Genomic DNA, 17,301 nt, shown 5'->3' with positions numbered 1-17,301 from the left:
CTTCAAGAGCAAATTGAATGCTTATCTTGCTGGGATCCTATGACCCCAGCTGACTTCCTGCCCTTTGGGCGGGGGGCTGGACTCGATGATCTTCCGAGGTCCCTTCTAGACCTAATATCTACATATGCCTGTCGGGAGAAAATTTGCTCTAGATGGGAGAAAATTTACTCCCAAGGGGAGTAGTTCAGTCCAGAGCTACTCCATCCCTGCTGTGTCCCCCTACAGCAGCCAGAGTGACCTCCAGGCTACCCTGGGTGCCAGCCCTAGGCTGGCATGGGAGCTCCAGAGTCAGGCCATGGTCTCCAGGGAGATGGGGGAAGCTGTCCCGTCTCCACGGCAGCTGCCTCCCAGCCCCATGCCCCATTAGGCAGACTGGGCATGAGGCTAGGAAAATGTCCCCTCCCCCAGGCTGCTGCTGCCCAGCCCCATGCCCCAATCAGCAGATAGGGGCATGGGACATTTTCCCAGCCCCATGCACCAATCTGATGATCAGGACATTGGGTTGGGCAGTTTCCCTGCCCCCTGGTGTCTGGGCTGAGTCAATTTGCTGCCAGTCAGCAGTCTACACGTGTGCTACTACCTGTATGTACAGATAGCAGGCAACTGTGCAGCACACTAATCTACTGTGCAGTAAATGCTGTGCATGTGTGTACAGTGACACTTACTGTGCAGTAGATTAGTCTGGACAATGAAGACTGGACCAGTTAAATGATTTGCTCAATGTGACCTAGCTCTTTTATGCTGGACTTGAATAATTTGACTTCCCTCTGAACACATCATTAAACCATTTTGAGAATACTTTGGGAGAGAGGAGTTCACTTATTACTTGACAGCATTTCCTTCAATACAACAATTTCAAAACCTGGACACATAAGAGAAGTATGGCTGGGAATAATTCTGTGTTGGCAGAGAAACAAACTTAAGTCCCAGCCTCATACTGGTAAAATCAATGGGAGTCTTTGCATTAACTGTAATGACAGCAGGATTGGGACTTTACAGATGAAAAATATATTAGTTTTATATTTGTTTCAGGCTAGACCTGACATTTTTTTTTCTCTTTATAAGGTAGACTGTGATTTCATTTACACAAGAGTAAAGGTGGAGCAATCAACCAAAGCCAATCTCAATCTGCTAATGCTGGATTTACTTTTGGCTAACACCAATATAAATGAAATCAGAATCTAAGCCTATACCATCCACCTTACTGATTGACACAAGCATTAAAAAGTGAATATGCAAACCTGACTGCTCTCTCCCGTTATTTAATATAAATTGATGTCACAACCCGTATCTCAAAAAAATCTCACCTTATGAATTATTCTCCTTAATTTCACACATTTCATTACAGGCAAGGCAAATCAATGGAGGAAGTCTTATCACCTTCCTTGACTGATAGCACTTTACAGTTTCTCTGTCAGTCTTGAGCCAATGTATGACTTACGCAATATAAATTGACTTTGGAATGGTTTTCTATTAATAGTTAGATGGGGAAAGAGAAAATGTAGTATTCTAACTCTAGTAACTGACACATTAAGAACTATGTCATATATTATTCCTGTGCTTTGGAATCCTGGGTATCATGTTCCTTAAATGCAAAATTCTTTCTCTTACTGCTATATACATTTATTTTTAGATAACCATCTAACCCATTTTTAGTGATGTGGCAAACAGTTTTAAAAAAAGGCATCATGACTCAGATTCTTACATATGAAAGGGAAACACTCAATTTAAGAACCATATTTCTGTCCGAATATTTTTAGCAAGTAACAACAAAGCCTACTGTAAATGACAGATTGGTGGGATAAAGCCTCCGCTTCCTTCACTTTGGTTATTTTGTAAATTTGTGTATAGGAATCTGCAGTTTTTTCTTCTGTGATAGAAGGAACATAGAAGAAACATAAAAGAAAAAGGAAAATAATCCTAAAACCACAAAAAGTATCTTCAGGGCATTTCTAACCTTTTAACTTGGTTTTAAAAATGGCTATACATTTCTGTGTGGCCCTTCAAGGTCAGTTTAGTCCCTTTCAATTTGTATAATGGCTGGTTTTCAAATATGCTTTGAGATAGAACCATGTTTGTTGGCTCTTCAGAGCACAATTTTAGCAAGCCTGGTTCTGCTCCACTGTGGCCTTGACCTAATGATATGAGAAGCCAGAGTGGACATCCATCACAGTCTTTCCTACACTAACTTAATCTTGCATTGAGTGTTTGTATCATGATACTGATTGAACTAATTTTTAAATGATTGAGAATGAAAACAAGGTGTCATTATCCATCATCTGTGTTTGACCTGAGCTAATGTGTATGCCGCTACCCATGATTCTTGTTACTAACTGCTGGGGTATGTATTGTAGGGCCCTGGCCCCCATCTGGGTGACATTTCTTTACCTTGAGTCAGATCTTACTTTGAGGATGCTAGCATTCCCTTCTGACTGTCTTCCACCTCAGTGGTTCTTTTCTGCCATGACTTGATGTTCTGATACTGGGGGAGTTGAATAAAGTGTTATGCCAGTCCCATGCGGGGGGGTGAAGGGTCAGTTTATGTGTTCCTCCTCCCCTGCACCCCACCCTTACCACCACTAGTGGTTGTTTCACATGGGTGTTTCTCTACCCTCAACAGAAGAAAAACAATGAGATGGGCCTCTCTCCACAGCAAGGGTATGCCACTCTTGAGGCCATTTAATCCCCAATTAAATGTCAAACAAAAAACACACACAAAGGAAAAAAAATTACGTCGAGAACAGTTCATATGGCCTCTCACCCCAACTCTAGTTTTTCCAGGCTGTGACGAGCATTCAGGCCTCTGCAGGCCCACCCACCTTAAAGCCTTCATACCTTGGTGCCCTAGGCAGTCCTTGCCCCAGCAGCAAAATTCACTACAACAGTCCTTACCCTCGACAGGGCAACCAGCCAATGTAGTCCTGGCCTCCAACAGGGTGAAATCAGCCTATGCCATTCTGAGCCTTCACCAGGCAAACGGCCTCATTGGTGTAGCAGGCAATAGGCGCACAAAGGATAAAGAAAAATTCAACAACAAAAGAAAAAAAAAGGAAAAAAAGAAAGTAAAACACAGTCCATCCAGGGCTACAAGCCCTCAGATCCTCAATATATACCCAGGCAGTCCCTCTAGGGAAAGAAAGATCTTTGCAGTACCTTCTCATTATTGCTTCTCCAGTAGCTTCTTCCAGCTTCCCAGACACAGCTCCACATTCCCATCAGCCAAACCTCCTTTCGTGGCAATTGCCCAACCATCCGCCTTTCTCCCAAGCACGTCTGCTCTGTCAATGTTGGCAGGAAGGCACTGGCTAGAGAGCTTCCCTGGCATCCTGATCACAGGGACACAGGAGGCTGTCCCCGGCCAGTGCCATAACAATGTGGGGGGGGGGACGGGGGGCGGTGAGCAGGGCGACCACCCCAGGCATGCAGGGTGAGGGGGGGCTGCCATTGCAGGCTTTGGTCCAGGCACCAAACTTCATTGCTATGGCACTGTCCCTGGCTGCCTCTTTCCAGGGCTGGAACTACTTACCCAGTCTTACCGCTGGGCAATTATGGTGGAGCACTCACTTTGGAAACACCACTTACCACTCTGTGTGTTCCCAAGCATCTCCTGGGGTTTACTCTCTATTCTGGGACCCACCCTGGCCCCTAATCTTCCTCTACCACACTAATACTAGTGTGTTGGTTCATTAAAATGATTCTTAGATTCCCCCTATGACTTGCTGTATTTGGTCTGAGTACAGTTTACATTTTTATTATTATCCATTCAGAATGCTGCTGAAAAGATGAAATTGAATAGTAAACATTCAGTTACTAAAGTATGGAGAAATGGCACTTGGAGGTAGTACAGTCATAAAACAGATGCTCTTCTTGTGCTGATCATGTAGTTACTGCCATCTTTAGGTACTGAAAAAAATAGTAATTGAATGGTTCTTACGGGTCTTTTCCATTTTTTAAAGTTATTATTCTATAAAGTTCATAACACTGTGCAACATGAGAGCAAAGGTTAAGTAGGGACTAGCTCACTGTAGAACAAAGCCATATGTCACATATTGTTAGAGAGCTAAAACCGCAGTGCCTCTGACTGAATAGAAATATCACCTATGCAAAAATATTCATTTCTGCTTCAGCATATGGTACTAAGGCATGCCCTATTTGTTATAATTACCATTCATATAGCAACACTAATGTGCATGGTACTTTGTATATATAGAGCTATAATGTCTACAGATACAGACAATCCCTATGCCTGAAGAAAGGTGTTTTTGCCCAAAAGCTTGCAAAGAACAATTGTTCCAACTATTTAGCTGGTTTAATAAAAGATATCACATCTACCTACAGACCCTGGTCTGCCTACAGATAACTTAAGCACACTTAAAAAAACAAATAATAGCAGCCAGTAAGATTCACATATCCTTGGGTGATATATAGGGTATTTTATCCCAAAGAGTGATGAAGAAAGTTTTCAAGAATTTTTTAAAAAGAAATAATAAACTAATAACAGAAATGACTCCTGGCCTGATCTACTAGGGGTAGATTATGGCAACCCCTTTGCGGAAAAGCACTTTTTGAGGCAAAAATTAAAAAGAATATGGCAATTACTTCTCTAAAATCCATCTAAACGATGTTCATGAAAGTGCTTCTCACACTAATTATTTTTAATCTAAAACTCCATTGTCAAGTTGTTTTTTAAAAACAGCAACCAGATTTTTTATAGAACCTACTAAACAGAGTTTGCTATGCCCTCTGCTGGCTCTGCAGCCTCATTGCATGAAGGACCACTGAAGAACTGAACAAACTGAAAAATAGATAGATAGCCTTTGCTAGACCTGCAAAGTGAAGTTCTGTGGTTTCAGCCCTCAAGAATGTTTTTCAGTTTGAGTTAACATGAGTTTGCACAAACTGAGCTTTGCTCTAAAATTTTGTCCAATTTTGGCTGGTAATGCGTAGAAATTGGCATTACCAGCCAAAATTCTGTCCTCAGATATGTAATAAGGTTGGAAGTTCAAAGCCAAAATGACCCAGGAAATGTATGAAAGGTGTTTTGATGTAGGATCCTTTATTAAATCAACTATATATTTAGAAGAGATATGGGTAAGCTTGGCACATGGGTTTTCTGAGCATTCCTTGTGAGATTCTACACATGTAATTGAAAACAGAATTTATACCATGTTGAGTCCCTTACATTTCATAAATATGTATTTTTGAATTTGATTACAGAAAGTATTGAAAAGCCCAGTGTCTATCAAATATGTTCAGTCATTAATCCATATCAGTGTGTGTGATATTTCAAAATATCTATGTATTTTGAGGTCAGATACTGTAGGCCTCACTTAAGATTTACAGGGGCAAAACATTAATCAAACTCAGTACATCAAATCCTGAAGTCTCTTCACCTTTTGTGTTTGGTAATTAGTTAGATAAACCAGTCCTGGGAATAATGAAATATTGCCTAAAAAGTAGAAGCTACATAAGGAAAGGACTGCCCATAATTAAATACATTTTTATTGCTGTTCTGTGTTAGCATCAATTTATTCATTTCTTTTCTTCATCTATGTGATTTATTCTTACTGATATTCTACTGCAGGATATATAGTCCTATTTTCTCCTGATATGACACAATTAAGCATGCAGTGGTAAACATTAAGAATAGAAACTTCAAATTAGCCTTATTTGTTGGTTCCAATTCTTGAAAGTTCAGTTTAGGACAGCGGGGGGCAAAATGCGGCCTATGGGACAGATGTGGCCCATCAGGCCATTCTATCTGGCCCGCGGGGCCCCTAAAAAATTTAGAAAATTAATATTTATCTGCTCCTGGCTGCCTGTAATGTGGCCCTTGATGGCTTGCCAAAACTCAGTAAGTGGACCTCCGCCTGAAATAATTGCCTGCCCCTGGTTTAGGATGAAGAATAGTTACCATAAAATGCAGCTTTGAATTTTTTTCTTTGCTGAACTACATTCTTTTGGATAGAATCTGCCACCACCAGAGGTGGATCCCAGGTTTTGGTAAGGGGGTGCAGAAACAGCAACCAGTGTTGGAGGTGTGGCTTCAACCTCCAGCCAAGGAGGGCAGACTACCTCATGGGATTTAAGTCCCGCAATCTAGCAAGAATCTTGCCTCCCCTTTCTGTCCCCTCCCTTGCACTCCACGCTCAGCAGCACTTCCCCTCTCCACATTCCCTGACTAAACTGGGAGAGGTTCGAGACCGGCTCCTGTCTCAGTCCAATCAGGCTACATGGACAGCATGGCTCAGACAGGGACAACAGCAGTAATGGGCAGGTTCTCCTTCTCTGAGCCTACTCCCAGCCTGAAAAGGAGCACCCAGAGGACTGGGCAGGAAGGAGAAATCTGCCCATTGCTACCGTACCAAGCTGAGTCTGATTACCCACAGAGCTTGATGGGAGCAGGGCAGGAGTGATTCTGGAGCCACCTCAGCCCCAAAGCAGCCAGGGACAGCAGCAGCTGTGGACTGCGGGGCAGAGGGGGCCCTGAGCACAGAAGGGATAAGGAGAATTCTTACTTGCTTCGGAAATGTAAAAAAGTCCCAGACTGTTACTCCCACAATGTCAACTGAAAAAGGAGTGAATCTGTGCTACTGCATCCCCTCTGGATCTGCCACTGGCCAGCACAAACATGAAGGGGGTGTTTAACGTTTCACAATAACATCCATACCTCAGGTAGCCATAGTGGGTATCATTGCATACTGTGACAGAGCCCTTATTTAGTATTTCCACCAACATATTTCTTTACGTACTTCTCATCTTGAATGTTGGATTTCATCAGTATAATAAGATCCTCCACCCATTTGTCCAGCAAATTAAAGAAAACAAATGTCTCCCCATCCACCAGGACCTCAACAACACACCTCACCATTGCCTAAAGTTGTGCAAGCTCTTCTGGATCTATGCGCCTAAACTTCAACAATAAGACTTCAATGCTGACGAAGCTTGGAAAACCAAATGGAGCTCACAGGAAGATCCAAATAAACATCTTGTGATAGATTCAACGCAGAATGTTTCCAGTTTTGATCTCCCATGCCGCTTATGGGCAACTCTAAACCATATCTGTACAAAACACAGGAGATGTGGATACTCGATGCACAAATGAAAAATTAGAAACTCAATGTCTGATCCACAAATATGAAGGAGGCATCACAGCAATACACTCTGCTGCTCCTGATGCAACTTTCTGCCTCAGCCACTTAAATGTAAAATGATAGTAGCTGTTTTATATCTACATCAGCCATACAAAAGAAGATGAAGACAATGTATAATCAATATTATGAGTGAAATCTTCAGCCTCACTCCAGCCCTTCACAGTATAAAAATTTTGGTGTAGCAAGACATGGATTCCCCCAGCGCAGGCACAGCAGAAGGCTGCCTCTGAAGGACCTCTTCACAAGACTGGGTGTTAAAAGTGCACTGGTCACGCAGCACTAGTCATAACTAGCAGCTCTGTGTACAGCTCTAATTTGGGATACTGTAATTTGGGCAGACCTTCACAGCCTACATTACAGCAACAGCCTCTTTAACCCTGCAACTATCTATGACTACTGGGCACAATGGTGGTTTAATGCAGTGTTTCCCAACCAGTGTGGTGCAGCACAAAAGTGTGCCATTGAAAATGAACAGATGTGCCATGAAATGTTGCCATGGCAATGAACTACAATAGGTATGAGAATGGGGAATGCCTTAATGGGTGTGCCATGGAAAATGTTAATTAACGTAAGTGTGCCTTGGGCTGGAAAAGGTTAGGAAACACTGGCTTAAGGCACAACAGCACACTGCAGCCCTCCACAGCATGTCCCCCTGCAGTTTTTCCATCCTAATCATTGCTGATCTGAGGCACAGGGTGGTTTTCTACATGACAGGGCCGCATTGCATGGAGTAAACCTGAAAGCTTCCATCAACAATTAGGACTGCTGCTCAAACACCTCCCAATCAGGAATAACAGGGCAAACAAAGAGTCATAAATGGTTGTAGCTGTGCCTATAGTTGATGATTTTAGAAAACGGGGAGAGGTAGTTAGCATTGCTAGTCTGCAGTCCAGCAGGATACACAGGCACCTTTAAAGACTAGCTATATAAGATACAGAGACAGCACATGCTTTCCTGAACCCACGTTCCTTTCTCATAAAAGTGCTTGAAACCAGGCTCATCTACATGGTCATTTAGATACTGCACATTTAGGTTAGCACCTGCTTAATAAAGTACTAGTAGCCTATGGTTATTTTGTGATGTTTCCTGCATGTGAGCCTAATAACTCTGCGCAGTAGGCTACTAGTGTGTTTTAACCACCACACTACTGCACAGCCTTATTAGGCTGAGGTGTGGTAAGCACCTCCTATAGACACACACACACTAAAGACGCCCCGTTAGAGACTAACTAGGTACGGTGTTACTCAAATCTAAGACAACCCTCCATTTAAGACGACTTCCCCCAGTTCTACTATTTTACATATGGAAAAATACATAAACTTGTTATGTTTTTCCATTCATCACACGTAGCTGTGGGAGGGTCTCTATCCTTCACCCCTCCCACCGCTGCCCAGGTAATCACGCTGAGGAGGTGCAGCAGACTTGCCCTCCGACCCGGCAAGCTCCACCCCCATTCCAGCTGGGGCTGCGCGCGCACCCCACTACCCTCCGGAGGGAGCCCCACACGCAACTGGTGACGTCAGCGCGGCTCTGGCTTCACCGCCTGGAACGGAAACGGCGCTCTAGCCCTGCTGGCGGTTCCGCTCTCTCTATGCTCTGTCAGCGGGCCGCGGCCGGGAGGGGGACCAAGTTTTAATGGCGGCTTCAAGCACCGCGGCTGTCGTTGGGGGGACGCGCGAGTCCGGTTCAGGGGCCGCGGGGCAGGGGCGGAAGAAGGCCTACGGCAAGGTACGGCGTGGGGTGGGAGTGGGAGTGGGGGTGGGGCGACGGTTGGGAGCCCTCTCCCCCCTCAGGGGCTTGCCGCGTCCTCTGCAACGTCAAGGCGCAGGCGGGGGGAGGAGGGGGAGCGAGCGGGGTCACGTGTCGCCTGCTCGCCCGCTGTCGCTTGTGCCTGTCCCGCTGAGCTGCTGCTGCGTCCCCTGTCGCCGCCTGTCCCTCTTCAGCAGCTGCGTGCTCGCCCCCACCCCCGTAACGCTCCCTCAAGCCTCCAGGTTGCCTCCCACCACCGCTTCACTGAGCACCCGCGTGGGCCCGCGCCTCGCTCTGTCTGTTCATGCTTCTCAGGGCCGACTAGGAGCTGCTGCACCTGCGACTGCAAATCTTACAAAGAAAAAAAAGTAATAATAAAAAAGAGGACCCCACATCTACTCCAGTCTGGGAAATCCTGCAGTCCACTCCGTTTGAGCTGAAAGCTGCTCTAAGAGGAAAAAAAAAAAGAACCGTGTCTATTTCTTCCCTCTCCAGCTTGAAAAGCCGTCTGCTTCTGCGTTTGTGCCAAGGACGTGCCTATAAATCAGTCGAGCGAGGACTGTAACATGCCTCCTGTAAACATGCGTGATTGTGGAAGGGTGCAGCGAAGGTGCTTTCTCAAAGCATGAGCGCAGCTGGTGCTGCAGGTGTTGCCCTTGTCTGCCAGTACAGATGCCCGCCAAGGACAGCAGTTGACAAGCTGACAGTTTCTCAAAGTAAACTTGGCTTAGGGGACTAGCAAGTGCTTTTAATCATTTATTGTGAGTGCACCTTCCCAGCATACAAACCTGCAAACATGAAAAGTTGTTTAAATTATTGCAGTTCTATGTTTTGCCTAGCTCACACATGCTATATGGGGAGTAAGAGTTATTCAGAAATATTTCACTTATTTGGAAAGGATAGAAACAAAAGCACCCCTGGTATGAAGCCTGCACTGTTATCTTAGCCACATACTGCTTGTTATATCAAGCCCCAAGTCATTTTTGTGAATGTCAAAGATACTGCATAAGTATTGGACGTTTGCATAAGGATTTGATTAAGTGTGTGGTATTTATCCATCTCTTCTTTAAATGTAATTTGTAATATAAAATCTCCAAAGGAATTTGGAAAAGAAGTTTCCCTAGGGGTAAAAAAAAAAAAATAGTAATAAAGCAGCTCAAACAGTCATTAGAAAGTTTAAAATACTCAAGGAAATAATTAGTATAGCATACACTATCAAGGAATGAAGACCAAAAGGGTGGACACGGTTTCCTAGGAACGAAGCCTACTATAGCTCTGTAACAGTAAAAATATTAGACAAAAAAGTACAGTTTTTGGATCCTTTGTAAATCCGTTTTAGAAACAACGGAGAGTTTGTGGTCACTTCAAAGCAGTGCCACCGTCAGCATGCATGTCATTTGTTTTCACACAAAATAAAATCTAAAATTCTTATTGTTAACATATCAGGGAGGCAACGTTATCTAGTTTACTTCAGACATTTAACAGTTATTTCTCTGCATGTAGACTGTTTCTTCCAGTGTAGTCAATAAATCCTGCCTGGGAGCCAGATGGGAAGGAGGCTAGGGAAGGAGCAGGCTGTCCTGCTTGCCGTGTGTTTATCAGGTAACCCTAATTCAAAATTCTTTAATGATGAGAATTTAAAACCTAATGCAGGTGGGAACATCCATTTCTGCTGCTTCCCTTTCTAGTCTGCATGAGGCAGTTGTACCTGGTGACAGCAACTTGGAGCAAAACGCAGAAAACACATGGATAAATCTCCAGTCTGCCAGACCAATGCCAGCTGGGGCTTACCCATGTGCTTCAGTTTCTGGGCGGAGCATGGGTGGTCGTGTCAGGAAGGACTGCAGCAGAAGTGGGCATTCCTGCCTGTATTAAGTCCATCAGATAACCCTAACACAGGCAGGAGCTCATGCACCTATCACAACCACTTTATGATCTGGGCAGTTCCACCTGGCCATGGCTGCAGCTGCTGTTGCAGAACCCCTGGTTGAGAACCGCTGAAGTAAACTTAGGTTGTGCAACAGTGGTTCTCAACCGGAGTGGTACCATATTCAGAAAAGTAATAGAGGGGGTGTCCTGAATGCAGAAGGGCTGAGAACCACTACTGTATGATATAGTATTCTTCACTGTTTCCACGCTATCCAAAACTATTCGTGGGGATCCTGCACATCTCATGGAATTTAAATAAATAAGGAGTTAGGAATAATAGAATAGAGTAATAAACAATAATAAAAGTTGTTGATATGTAGGATAAATCTGTCTTGAAACTAGTAGGGAATTTTGCACAGAACTGGCTAGAAGCTTTGCACTGGAAACAGCTTTCAAGTTCGCTAAAAATGGTGGCCTCGCAAATAATTTGATTTTGGAAACATCTGTCATGCAAGAGACCACTAAGCTATTGTGTATATAGAAAGACATAATTATGACAGCCATGCATATTCATAATTACATTCTGATTATGAAACTAAATTTCAAATACACTTATATTTTTGGGAAAACTCTAAAGCATTACAATCAAGGGGATTTCTGCTGCAAAAGCTCCAAACAACGGCTTTTCACAGCCTTTTGTTAAAAAAAAAAAAAGAACCTATTAACTTATCTGTTTCATATCAGCAAATCACTGAGTCTCAGACAGTTGGTGTCATTTTCCTCTATATTGGTCTAGAAGTTTCATGAAATATTCAGTTTTCCTGTTCCTGAAGGATTACAATATTGGGGTGGTTATCTTTTTGTCTGATGTGACAGCCCCAATAGTTCTAGAGTTCCTTTTTCTAGGGTACAAGTGGCCAATACTTCAATAAGTATTAAATAAATAGTACTGTCTATGGTGTTTTAGCACAAATATGTACAATTATTAATTTTTCTGATCCTTTTATATAAGCAAAATTGTATGTAGTTGAATTTTATAACTAAGTTGGGTTTATAGTCATCTTAGTTTAAAGTTGCTCATGAGTGTTTGTTTAAAAAGCAAATTAACGCTTATATGAAAGCTTCTTAACCCTTTGGCTTCAAGCAAATGCAATTGTGTTGTGCTAGAAGTACCCCAAGTCTTGTAGCAGATGTTTGGTGCTTTCACGCTCGTGTTGGGTTTGCAGCTAGTTTCAAGTGGATATTGTGTCAGACAACCATGTATATAAGTATACTTTTTGAGATCTGTACTCTTGTGAAGGTCTTACATACTTAAGAATCAGTCTTTAACTTGGCTTGAATATAAAACTGCCTCTGAAGAAAGTATAAAATAGTTAATTCTTGAATAAAATAAAATGTCATTTCAGCCTTATAACGCTGAATAAGAGGAAGTAGTACACTAGGGCTCCTTATGAAATTAATTTTAGGGTTTTTAATATTTGAGCCTAGTCTGTAAAGCTTGCAGATAAAGGTTTGCAGCATAAATCTGATTGACTTTAATGCTTTCTCCAGGGTGATCCTCATAGAAACTACTAAAGACTACAAAGAATTGATTCTAGGCAAAATAACAGTGAAATAGATTGTACTGATCAAGTAAGATGGATCCATGTTCAGTTGGAATTCAACTTCAAGTTGCCAATGAGTGTCATAAGACCTACTATACCCGTTACATTGGCTTCAAGACTAAACAAGAAATATCATCATCAGATCTGATGTTACTTCAGCTTAGGACTGGAATGGCTCTTTCTGAGAACAATACAATCTGCTTCCATCATGCCACAATTTACATTGACAGATTTGAAGACATGCAAAGATCATGTTGTGACCCATTTAACGAGCACAGAAAATTATCAAAGAAAAATTTACGTGCAATTGATTTACATGATGCAACTTTTCTAAGTGCCAAGTTTGGAAGACAGTTTGTGCCTGGCTGGAAGCTTTGTCCAAAATGTATGCAGATAATCTATGGACGTGTGGAAGTTGATTCTGAAGATCGCCAAAGAAGGAAACTTGATTCAGACGTATGTATATGGATCATTTTTCACCCCTCTAATTCCCCACATTAATGGGGTGGGGCTGGCTTCATTTGAGTCCTACGTAAAGAACATTCTTAAGTCTTTTCCTGAAAATGTGAAAGCATTTAGTCCTTTAAGTCTCTAGTAACTCATATTGTTTGTATGCCTTTTGTTGGAAGCTCTGTGTCCTTTTAAAAGAGAGTGACAAATTTTTTAACTCACTTATCTTTAAAATTCTACAAGAGCCCTTGTGAAAGAAGATGTCATGAATTTTTTTGCTTTTATGGACGTGTGTAGGATTTTTCTCGGGTTGCTAATTAGCATTATGTAGTCTATGAAAAAGGTTGTGTATACATTAATGTGTATGAAACTAATAAAAGCCATAGACTCTTTCTCAGAAAAAAATAGCTTTGTAATTTAGAAACACTTGCCCATCCAGCCCAGGAAACTAAAACTGTATTTTTGCTAACACATTAAAGCCTGATGAGGAGAGTACAGGAGTTTAGAATCCATTCCAGTTATTCAGGTAAGATTTGTATTTTTGTTTATTCATTTAACTTGCACCATTAAGTGGCACAATTACTTGTAACACTCTTCTTTTAAGATTCATCTTGTTCCCCGCTGGGAAATGCAGTGCTCATGCACAAATTGACTTCAGCAATTTACCTAAGGCTTGACGGTTAATTTTCCTATGGAATTGGTTTAGTATTAATATTTAAAATGAGAATTTCTATCTTTGTTCAGGGACGAACAGCTAAAGCTTTGAAGTCCTTGCAGTTTGCTAATCCAGGACGACAGACTGAGTTTACTCCAGAAACCAGTAAAAGAGAGAAGAGAAGGCTACAAACAAAAAGTGTATCAACTACTTCTGACAGGTGAGCTGTTTCCTATATTAACTCAAGTATAATTTTCTTTCATGCGTCTCACAAGGAGGGGGAAACGTCTCTGTTTTATGAACTCCATTTCAGATTTCTCCATAATTTGGGATGCTTGTTTCCATCTTTTTAAAGGTTGGAGTTAGGACTAGGATAGATTGTCCTTATATAGCCAAGCCTCGTAATAATATGTTAATGCAATATTTTGTTTAATCAGTTGCCTTTGTGTTAGAATAACCAAAGGTAATGTAAGCTTTAGGAGAGAGAGATGTCCAGGGACACTAGTCACCGTGCTAAATATAATAGTTCTTGCACTTTTGAAGTGCAAAAGCCCCCTAAATCAGGGTATTTTTGTTTTAAAGGCAAGCTAAACAAATTTAGGAGTGTATGTAAATAAACTTTGTTAGGAAAGAATAATGCCACATCAAATTTGGCAGGACTTTAGAATTGAACTACAGCTTCTGTATCTGATATGATTTCCCCCCCCCTGTTTTTTAGTAATCCATTCCTTGGATTGAATAGAATTAGGAGGTGGGGGGTAAGTAATGAGTAAAATGTAAACTGAGTTACAGTTAACTGAATATGTGATTGCGGTAAGGATATGACAAGTGAGAACATTCCTGTGAACTTTCTGTGTTAAAGGGCTAAAAAAAAAAGTAAGGCACTAGTTTTTATGAAGGTAGAAAACAAGCAGTGTAATAGGTACAGATTTTTAAAATGGCTTGGTGCTAAACAAGAAAACTGATGAACTGCTTGAAACCAGAATTCACAAAAGAAATTAGTTTGATCTCTTCTCTAATTTCCAGCAATTCATAATAACTGTTTTTTATTATACAGGCAAATTATACCAGCAAAGAGTAAAGTCTATGATAGCCAGGGACTTCTGATTGTCAGTGGGATGGACCTCTGTGACTGTCTTGATGAAGATTGCCTGGGATGTTTCTATGCTTGTCCCAAGTGTAGTTCCAATAAATGTGGAGCTGAATGCCGCTGTGACCGCAAGTGGTTATATGAACAAATTGAAATAGAAGGAGGAGAAATTATTCGCAATAAACACGCTGGTTAATGTACAAATATATATATAGATTGGTGTATTGCATGTACATACAGAACTTAGCCTGATGAAAATGAGTGGAAACCATCATTACACACATACATTGAGCGTTTACACTTCCATATCCATGTTGATCTGATTTTTAGAAAGGCTCTTTATGATGTTGGTGTATTGTCACACTTCATACCACCTTACAGTCAACTTATACAAATCTGAACTGACTGACTGAAATGTTGCAGTGCATTACTAGTTAATGAGATATTGTATCAAAGTGCAAGGGGAAAATGCTAAAAGAAATCTGGAATTAGCTACTTCATATATTCTCTCTGTAGAGAATACGATTTTCATGCATCTCTTGATCATTCTCTACCTTTAAAAACTCAGTATTTCTGCTTATATTTATTGTGTGTAAACTACTACACATTTTAAATTTAATTCATTGGCAGTCATGTCCAGTATTATGTGTTGCATAATCGTAAATACTCTGTCTTCTAAAGTGAGATGTGGAACTGCCTTCCATCAAACTTAAAAAAGATCAACAGCATGTCCAATGCACTGGAAATATTGAGCCGTGTATTTTGGGGGATATCAGTCCAGTAAAAGAATGTGGCATCCTGTTTTATTATTCAGGCAACTGCTTTTAGCTGAATTTTGTATAGCCTTATTGAAATTAATTGGGATTAAAGATAGTGTTTTGTATGCAAAAGTTGGATTTAGTTAGTCCATGTTAGACTGATGACTATTTCAATTTGTTTACTTAGCAGCTGAAAATCATCCAAATGTCTTCCTTCCATTAGTATCCAGACTAAATATAGACAAATCAGCCAGATTTGAATGTTATTCCTTTGATTGAAATTGTATCCCTGACTTCACACCAAATTAATATTTTACACCCATGTCATAGAAAAAATCATGGAAAGTAGATTTTTTATGGCAGAAGTTCTAACAAATTTTTAGAGTAGCATTTGTACTGTTAAGCAATCTCAACCTTTTGGATGATATAAACAAATCTTACTGAGAGTTTTGGCATGTGAAATTTATATTTATGGAATTATTCACATCAGTGGTGCTCAAGGGGAGATAGTTGCCATATTGATAAAATTTACTAATAGCAGATTTCATCATTCTGCTATTTTATTATTTAGTACATCATTTTCATTTCAGTAGATTTGCAGCTATAGAACTAATTCTTAAATTGTGCGTAGCTGGATATGAAATTATTTTTACTAACCTTATCTCTAACTTACACTGACATCTGCTGGTAAATACTGAGGAAATACTAAGCAGCAATTCAAATTCAGTGCATTTTTTTAATCTGTTCACTTACTGGGATAGTCTTTTTATTAGATTTTGCATTCACTGACTAGTAACTATAATTTTCTTATGTAGTATGTAAAATATATATGTTAGTAGTTTAAGTTTTTGTAACTTCTGTGTAGCATCACAACATTAAAGCACAGTCTCATCAACTTGGTGAAATACACTTATCTTTGAATTTTTTACTTCAGTAGGAAAGTTGTCAAGTTACTAAGTAAATTGAGGGTAAAACTGTCTTAAGCCCTGTCCAATCAAAATAGAACTGTTTTTAGATTAACAGTTTTCCAAAAACACTGGATATTTTAGTGGTTTTTTTGCCAAGTTGCTTTAGCTAGAAGTGTTTTTTTAAAGCTTGATTTCATTGTATAATATAATATTCCTCAGAACTCTGTTCAAATATCCAATTCACTCTTCCTTCTGCCAGATAGTCCCAAAGGATTTTATTTCTCTGTTCAGTTTCATCCCTCTCCTAATTAAAGTGTAAAGGTTATAATATCTGCTCTTTAAAGGGGCTCTGCTGCTGTAGCTTTCTCCTGCTTCATAAATCAAAAAACGTCTAGCTGTGGCTTATGGCATAGTTTTCAGAACAAAGATGATATTAAGTGCTTAAAATATAATCATGACTTAAAATATAAGCTTTAGTTACTCATTTGGTTGTTTTCAGAAGATTTGCTATGGCTAGTGAGTTTTAACTTCTCAGAGCCTGACTATTCACCCCAACATGAGCATGTAAAGATTGATTTGCAGAGATTAAGGGCCTTTTGATACATAGGTTTGGTGCACAGTGGCAAGGAAGTGAAGGTTTTTCATTATTGCTCAAGTGAATTTGAGCCTAGCTGCCTGTTACTGGCTGGCTTTAAATATGAATCTGCTTATTTGCCTGGAGAGTTAACAGCTGGACACAATGTTAGCAACATGACTTCCTCATGTTATCTTAGTTCTAAAAATTGGTATTCACATCCCATTTGAACTTGCATACCTTGTAAAATGCAGTTGCATTATCCTGAATACATCACCTCCAGGGGAGAGAGGAGTGCAGTGGCAGAGTAGTTAATACCTTAAGTTCAAGCTCTGTTTTGGACTTCCACCAAAGGCTGCCTCCAGTTGACTCTACCGTAAGTGAGTACCTTGTTGTTCAACTTGAGGAGTCAAGGCAGCCAGATGTAATGCTAGCTACATCTTTCTTCTGTGTTGTAGGCTGTAGAAAGTGTTATGTGTTAGGCATACTA

At 40.8% G+C, this 17,301-nt stretch overlaps 1 protein-coding gene and 1 long non-coding RNA gene across 3 annotated transcripts in view; both read left to right on the top strand.

Moving 5' to 3' along the window:
- LOC109320921 overlaps window positions 1-5,808 on the top strand; it is a 19,811-nt gene extending 14,003 nt beyond the window's left edge. The window contains exon 3 of the long non-coding RNA XR_002103879.1: window positions 5,709-5,808. This is a non-coding gene — a long non-coding RNA (uncharacterized LOC109320921). The remainder of the gene's footprint in view (window positions 1-5,708) is intronic.
- Window positions 5,809-8,793: 2,985 nt separating this feature from the next.
- Window positions 8,794-16,690, top strand: ARL14EP (ADP ribosylation factor like GTPase 14 effector protein). Of its 2 annotated transcripts, XM_019551801.1 has the most exons (5): window positions 8,800-8,882; window positions 9,399-9,619; window positions 12,324-12,832; window positions 13,571-13,701; window positions 14,539-16,690. In XM_019551801.1, the coding sequence occupies exons 3-5, from the start codon at window positions 12,410-12,412 to the stop codon at window positions 14,765-14,767; spliced, it is 783 nt and encodes a 260-aa protein (XP_019407346.1). In that variant the 5' UTR covers window positions 8,800-8,882; window positions 9,399-9,619; window positions 12,324-12,409; the 3' UTR covers window positions 14,768-16,690. The 2 variants fall into 2 exon arrangements, with proteins under 2 accessions (XP_019407345.1, XP_019407346.1); XM_019551800.1 differs by lacking the exon at window positions 9,399-9,619 and having other exon boundaries at window positions 8,794-8,882.
- The last annotated feature ends 611 nt before the right edge of the window (window positions 16,691-17,301 follow it).

The sequence above is a fragment of the Crocodylus porosus genome, unplaced genomic scaffold (genome assembly GCF_001723895.1).
Source record: "Crocodylus porosus isolate Cpor-Errol unplaced genomic scaffold, CroPor_comp1, whole genome shotgun sequence".
NCBI lineage: Eukaryota > Metazoa > Chordata > Crocodylia > Crocodylidae > Crocodylus > Crocodylus porosus.
The sequence above is the reverse complement of the archived record's forward strand: the minus strand, read 5'-3'. Positions and strand labels throughout refer to the sequence as shown.